This window comes from Parasteatoda tepidariorum, chromosome 1 (assembly GCF_982258835.1).
Source record: "Parasteatoda tepidariorum strain Cologne lab strain chromosome 1, Ptep-v5.0, whole genome shotgun sequence".
Taxonomy (NCBI): domain Eukaryota; kingdom Metazoa; phylum Arthropoda; class Arachnida; order Araneae; family Theridiidae; genus Parasteatoda; species Parasteatoda tepidariorum.
In genome coordinates, this window is record NC_141755.1 from 97,553,181 (window position 1) to 97,561,010 (window position 7,830).

General features: G+C 32.3%; 1 protein-coding gene across 1 annotated transcript; it reads left to right on the forward strand.

The window, feature by feature from the left end:
• Positions 1-399: 399 nt before the first annotated feature.
• Fancd2 (Fanconi anemia complementation group D2) lies at positions 400-4,962 on the forward strand. The gene has a single exon (XM_016073665.4). The coding sequence runs from the start codon at positions 517-519 to the stop codon at positions 4,807-4,809; it is 4,293 nt and encodes a 1,430-aa protein (XP_015929151.2). The 5' UTR covers positions 400-516; the 3' UTR covers positions 4,810-4,962.
• Positions 4,963-7,830: the final 2,868 nt, after the last annotated feature.

Sequence of the window (7,830 nt, forward strand, 5' to 3'; positions counted from 1 at the left end):
TTTTTTTAAATTGATTACTCCGATTCTTAAACAAGAAAAATCGGTTCAAAGTGTGAGAAGCCCGCCATAGACTTTACATGTTAAAAGCAGAATTGAGGAGTCTGCTTGGTGCAACACTTTTCTCCCGGCAACCACGATTCATGACCCTGATTTTCTGCTCTTTTGGGAATGCCGTCTTATATCATTGTTTGCCAAGTTTATTTCTATTTCAAGCGTCGCTAGTTGCCTATTTCTTCGTTACTAAATATGCATTTAAAATTTTCATCATACTGTGCTAAAGATTATTAAGTTATGGAAAAATCTTTTAATCTAAACACCTAAAAAGATCGAATTCTTCAGCTCATATCTCAATTACTGTATTTAATTAATAAATCTTTAATTAAGAAAAATATTCACTAACTTTAACTATAACCTTTACATAAATGTTTACTAACACGAAGATCGATGTTCGGCGCGAATTTTAGTGATATTGGTAAACTTATATCAAATTTATATCTCAATATTAAAGCTTAGAAAATGTCATCTGATGAATGGATAGGAAAGAAAATTTCGGATGTTTATCTTTCTCAAGAACCTGCTTTAGTTCCTAAACAAACTAAACGGAAGACAGAAAATTATTTCGAAGAAGTTTTACAAAGAGCCGGATACGTTACAGGAGAGAAGAACAATGCTAATGAACTAAATGTGGATCAAGCTGTTTTTCTTCGGGATTTGACGAAGTTGTTATCTGGAAAAGCAAACAACGAAATAAATAAGTTCTTCAATGGATTAGAAAGCCATTTGGAAGATGAAATTCGTTTTAAATGGAGTCTTATGCCTACAGTTACAGCGGCCTCCTGCGAAACTGCCAGAAATCCATCCCAAGACAGTTTGATTCATTTACTTTTAAGTGTGGAAAAGATTCAAGAGAAAGTTATCAATATAATGTTAGATAAGCTTGTTGAGTTTTCTTATACAGAAAACACTGCTTTGTATGATCGCACAGAAAACAAAACAGTTGCGTGTCTAATAATATCTCAATTTCGTTGGCTTAACAAGCTAGTTAACAGCGAAGCCTTGGCTGATAAACTTCTTGAGTTGATTGAAGGCACTCCAACTGATATTCAACGAGACATTATCAGACTTTTACCAGACGTTATTAATGAATTTGATCACCCAAAAGTTGCAAAAAGCCTTGGAGAATTCCTGCTCGGCAACCAGGAATTGAATGTGATAATATTGGATACTTTAACAAATTTGAACATCAAATCTGAATTGTTATCAGAGATAAGACAGAAAGTCATTGAAACAATTTCGACCGCAAATATTGAAGACCTGCCTGTCATTGTGAAATTTGTTTTGCAAGATTTAACCATAGCTGAAGCCCCTCAAGTCATTCGAGAACTGCAGAGCAAACTTGATTTTAATTCAACTTTTAATCCTATCATATCATCAACCCCTATTAATCCCAAAAATGGGGAAATATCAAAAAGCATTGAAAGCTGTGTGTTAACCACAATCAAACACTCATTAAAATTTCAAAAAACACTCTGTGATGCATGGGTTAAATACCTTGAGCTATTGGAAGGTCCAAATAATCACAAAGCCTTGGATATTTTTGTTATATTAATATTTTTGTCTCTGGAAATAAATGAAAGGAAGTTAGAAAGTCTTCTAAAAAACAAAGTTAAAGCTGGTGACATTAATGAAGATTTATTACAAGCAACATTTAGAGGTCATCATGATGTTCTTCAAGAGTATGCAAAAGAACTGCTTAAAATTGCTGAATTGCTACTGAGGGCGTTTGAACCAGTGATTTCGTCATTTGCTTGCTGTGTATATATGAACTGTTTTGTGTGGTTTGACTCCTTTTATAAACAAGAGGTTATAGGTAATCTAATTACTCATGTGGGAAACAAATCAGAAAGCGAGGTGAACTCTGCCCTGAATACTTTGTTGACTTTAATCAGAAATCACACTCAAAAAATGGTGCCATATGGTTTATTCATAAAAAACTTACTTGACCATCTTGGAGAGTTGACCTTAAATCAAATTCGCAAGGTCCATGAAATGTTGAGTATTTTAGCATATCAGGGAGGCCGAGAAGGTGCCATGCTTTTGGATGATTTGTTGATAATAATTCGTAAACAGTTATCTAATAAGAATGTAAAATATCGCAAAATGGGTGTAATAGGAGCATTAATGTCTGCAAAAATTGCTGCTGAAAAGGAGAATGAAGAGCAAGAACCTGATGTATCTATTAATTCTGATGCTCTTGAATTCGAAGAATGTTTTCAGCATTCAGTCAAGTTACTCGAATTGGTTGCAGCCAGCACATCCAAATCGAATGAGGCTTACGCATTATTTTGTGATGAACTTTCTCACATTATGATTGAGAAGAAATTTGGTAAATCTATCTTAGAATGGATAGGTGAGAATGTCCTCTCAGATTTTGAGGAGACTTTTATAATAGACATTGATCCAAGTGAATATGAAGGAAAGAACATTGGTCCAAAGTTTGGTCTTGATGAAGTTAAAGAACCTGTGGCTGTTGATTTGTATAATATTGTTTACAAAGAGACAGTTGGCTCTGAAAGTAAATCTTCAAAATTTAAACTAAATTCTTCATCTAACTGCAGCAAAGATAAAGGTAATTTTAACCAAAGTAAAGTATTAAAGACACTTTTAAAAATTTCTTCGGTTGAAAGTACAAGTTCAGGATCAGCTAATACGGCAGTTGCATCTCCTCTCAAGTTGGCTCCTATGTTTAGATTGCTAAGGATGTTTAGAGAAGTGCAAGATGGTAATCTTGAGCAAATTGATGCACTTTTGGGATGCTCAATTATGTTGCCAGATTTGAGAATACAAAAGTTGTCAGTATTGTCAACTGCAGAAAAACACTTGCTTTTGAACACTCTATTCTATTGTATTAATTGGGTGAGAGAAAATATCAATGCTTTTGCTACTACAACCGATGTTGATATCAGATGTAATGTGTTGACCAGATTACAGCTTTTGATTGGAATGGAGAATTTAGTTTGCAAATATTTAGCTGAGTGCAATGGCTATTCACCTCCAGTAGCAAATTTTGATTTTGAAGAAACTCATCTAACCTTAAAGTTGCCTAATAAGAAAGGTGTGAAAAGAAGTGGCAAAGGTAAAAAAGGCAAGAACAAAAAATCTAAGAAAGATGAATCCACAGACCAAACTACATTAGAAAATCAAGATACCTCCCTTAAATCAAAATCATCTGATTCAGAGTCGGAAGAAGAGATTAAATCAAATTTGGATTTGGAATTGAAAATCAGTAAAAGCTTACAGCCTTTTTTCCGAGAACTCGACATTGATGTGTTTACTCTTTTGCAGTCAGATATAACTTTTCAAAAGCGACCAGACGTATTTTTGAACGAGAAGGTAACGTCCACTGATTTACATCCTGATGAACTTAAATTTTTATTAGAAGATTTAAGTTCTAAACTTCATCATTGTTTTGATTCCTCAACCAGCCCTTTAAAAGGATTTCATAGTAAACAAGCAGGTTTTTCGAATCTTGAATCCTTTACTGTAATCAGTGTGATGTCTTTTTGCATTGACCTTATACCATCTTTGTGTAACACTGTAGAGGAGATTCTTAAATACTTTAAAACATTGGCTGTAAATTCTGACGGTGTGGAAGATTCTTTATTATTCTATAATAATGAATCACATCGTAATATCGAATGCCTTCACCTGATATTAAAAGTCTTGACTCAAATAATGTCCTGCAAGGTTTTAAATTTAAAAACTAACTCCTCTCTTTTGAAAAAAGCTCTAGCATCATTCACACCTGAGCGTAATGTACCTGATCACTTTTCTTATGATGATTTAATCAGAGCATCTACTTCTCATTTATGTTTGTTTGCAGAGTCAATTCCATCTTTATCTTGTGCATCCAGTCTAACCCACTTATTATCTTGCATCCTGTATTTCGGATCTGACTCCGAGCCGAAAGAAAAAGTCTCCAAGTTGTCTCTGAAATTTTTGAAGAAAAAGTGGTTTGAAATTGAATCCAAAAGCGTAAAACCTTCGGAAATCAACAGCAATGTCAAAATTATTCTGGAATCATATTTGCGAAATTCTAAGTCTGCTTTGAAGGCATTAGAGTATTTGTCGGTTGATGCCATTCCACAACTTCTAAAAGATGATGTTAAGGATAATCTTTTTTATACATTGAACAAGTCTTCCTTAAATTGCTATTACAAAATAATGTTCACTTCTTTAATGAGCTATGTCAAATCTTACTTCTCAGAGAAACACGGCAATGATGAACAGATGAATGAATGGATCATCATACTCAGGGTGTTTCAGGTGCTTACTAATTTACTTAAGTGTTTTGGATCAAGAACCAATATAGGTACCTGTTTGAAATTCAGTCGAGAAATTCTTCAAACTTTCCTGAGATATGGAATGCCACTGATGGACAAATTATTTGTGAATAAAAAGGAAGAAGTTATATGCTTGATGAAAACACTGCAAGCAAGTACCAGATACTTGCAACATGTGTGTTGCCATTCTAAAGTCCTTAAAGATGTTTCATTAATCAAACAAGTACCTTTTCTGAAAAAGAGCTTAGAAGTGTTTGTTTTCCGGGTAAAAGTGATGCTGGCTGTGAATAAATGTGAAGAGGCTTTCTGGCTTGGAAATTTGAAAAATAGGGACCTTAAAGGAGAGGAGATTCTATCACAAGCTATGCAAGATTCCAATAATGATTCTGATCTTCAGGACAATGATCAAACTAATAAAAGTGACTCTGATGTAACTAATGTGGAATCTGAAGAAGATACTTTATAATTTAATTTGAAATTTATCAAATAGATGCAGTTAGTAGATTTTAAAGAAAATGTTAAATTTTATATATCTTGCATAAAAGTTAAAATTTAATAATAATGGCTTTTATGAAAATTATCTATATAAATATTTTGTTATGATTAAATATATAAATATAAAAAAGATTCTTTGTATTATTTTAAGTGAGGTAGTTTCACTTGGTGTTTCATAGGAAATGTTTAAATAGTAACTTCGGGGTTTAGCTTCTGAACCTCATTAACAATGCCATCACAGTAAAAAAAAATCACTCTGAAAAACTTTAGCTTTAGCAAACAATTTTACAAATTAAGTACCAATTTAAATAATTTAAGCACGCTAATTATTTAGCTGGGGCTGCTGTCTAAAAAAAAAAACTTTTGATTCTTCGCGAATTTTCGCTTTTTGTTCAGATTTTTCCCGCAGAAAATTTTTTTTTGAACAAGTTAAAGTATTTTAAGAGGAATTTAATTTTCCGCGGAGCAAAAGTATTGAAGTCCTCATTCCTCCCTTGGAAGTTTCTCTAAAAATCATTTCCTTGGGATAGAAATGGTTGATCTTTTAACAGGGATGAGAAATTTCAGCCTTTTTATCAAAACTTCCAATTCTCTGAAAGTTTATTTTTTCTTAAATAAAAATCCCGTTTTTTTTTTTTTTTTTTGAAATTTTAGTCGTTGAAATGAAATAATTATATTTTTTTTACAATTTGCAGAGATAAACAGAAAATTCAAACTACATCCTAGCTGCTAACCCTTCTGATCTGTCTTTTTTACTTATTTTAGCTATTTTCTCTTTCATGCACAGAAAATAAGATTTCCGTGTTTTTTATTCATCCGCTGGATAGCTCGTATTTTCGCAATTCAGACGTCGTGACTCTGTTGTCTGGCAAACGGGATGAAAAATAGAGGTGGATTTGCGATGAAAATAATTATTTGCTCATTCAATTAATCTTGTAAATTTTTATTTATTATGTCTAAACAAAAGCAATGCAAACAAGCCTTTTAGAAATCCCAAGTCCAGACTCTGCAAATATCTCGATTCTTATTTACACGATTTTAACATCAATCATGGATTTTCGTATTTACCCAATTTAAAAGTTGTGCATTGCTATTTTTATTTACGCTATTTAAACATCATGCATTGCTATTCTTATTTACGCTATTTAAACATCGTACATTATGATTCTTATTTCCGAGATTTAAAAATCCAATATCGCGTTTTGTATTTATACATTTTTTAAATCGCGATTTTATTATCAAACATAGATTTTCATATTTACCTGATTTAAAAGTTGAACATTGCAATTCTTATTCAGGCGATTTAAATATCGTACATTGCGATTCTTATTTATGAGATTAAAAATCCAATATCGCGATTTGTATTTGCGCGCTTTTAAAACCCTATGTTGCAATTCCTATTCACGCAAGTTTAATATGCAATATTGTGATTCGTTTTTGCGGTTTCTATCTATGATAAACATCTATTTTAGTATTTATACATGCTTTAAAAATTAGACATTGTGATTTGTATTCTCGGGATTTAAAAATTATGCATCGTGATTCGTATTTACGTGATCTAAAAATTATGTATCACGATTTGCATTTTCGCATTTTTTAAAATTCGATAGTTTCATATTCATGTAAATTAAAAGCCTAATATCGGGATTAATATTCTCTCAATTTAAAATCATGCATGTGATTCATATTCATACAATTTTATAATTAATCATCGGGATTTATAATCACATGGTTTACAAGTTAAAAAATCAAATTTTTGTGTGTCTGTGTATATATATTCTTTCTTGGATTTCCTCTTTTTTACTTTCTGATTACTCTCATCCCTGAGTTTAACTTATAACTATTTTTAATCAATCTTCAATCTTAGTTATAGAATCATATGTAAAAGTAGGAGTTCTGCAAGTTAAAAAATTTGCTCTCAAAACAGAACTAATTGTCATCTCTGAATTAGAGTAGAAAATATTTTAAGTTTCAAAGTCAGACATAAAGATGTATTTTTTTCTCAGTAAACATAAGTTTTTTCGACGTATATTGAGATCTTAAGGTTTGTAGTTGTCCCGATCAAAAATAATCTGTCCTTTATTTTTACTGTTATGTCCTAATATTCCTGATTTTTTTCTTTGTTCAGAACATATTTCAAAAAACTCTATATTAAAATAATCATTTGGATTTTTTTTTTAAAAATTTTCACTAGAAAAAAAATAAACATTTATCAATGTCAAAACTAGTATGTTATTCAAAAAATGATATTTGTAACTCGTTTCAAATTAAAAAAGAACATGGAAACAGAACTTCCTTATTGTCCCCTGTTTTTTAAAAGAATGAATTATTGTTGATTCAGTATTGGAAATTTTTTTTTCTTAATTTAAACTCTCACCCTTTTTACAGGATTCTTTTCTATTTTTGTCATTTTTACACCCCTTGTCTAAATCAATAAATCTAACATCTAATCTAACTAGATCATCAATGAAAATTACGATTAAGTCAAATCATAAGTTTTGTGCATCATCATTATAGTTGGCCAGACAGCCCAATGTGGGCCAATTCTTTCCTATGAAGATTTCTCCATAATGACTTCCGATTTATCTTTGACCTCCAATTCTTTTCATTAACTGCAAGAGGGCCGGGATAGCCTGGTCGGTAGGGCGCTGGGCCCATATCCAAGAGGTCGTGGGTTCGATCCTCGCCGGCCGAAGACTCCCCGTGTAGTAAAGGGTGACTGATGCACGTTAAATCTGTCGAGTCTCAAAGTCCTCCATGTTCCCACAACAAATCAATACCTCTGGGGGTACTGATCCAGGAGTTTCCTTGTCTTCTGGATTGGTTCAAAATTACAAGGCTACGGAGTTGAACGTTAGTAGTCGTAAACCCATGATTGGGTCGGCTGTTCAACGACGGTTATAAAATTAAAAATTAACTGCAAGAAAATCAGATTCAGCCCATCTCAACCGCGGCCTTCCCCGCTTTCTTGTTCCAGTAGGTTTAAAAAGCA

Coding starts and splice junctions, on each gene's coding strand:
- Fancd2 (XM_016073665.4), top strand. CDS start 517: ATGTCATCTGATGAATGGATAGGAAAGAAAATTTCGGATGTTTATCTT.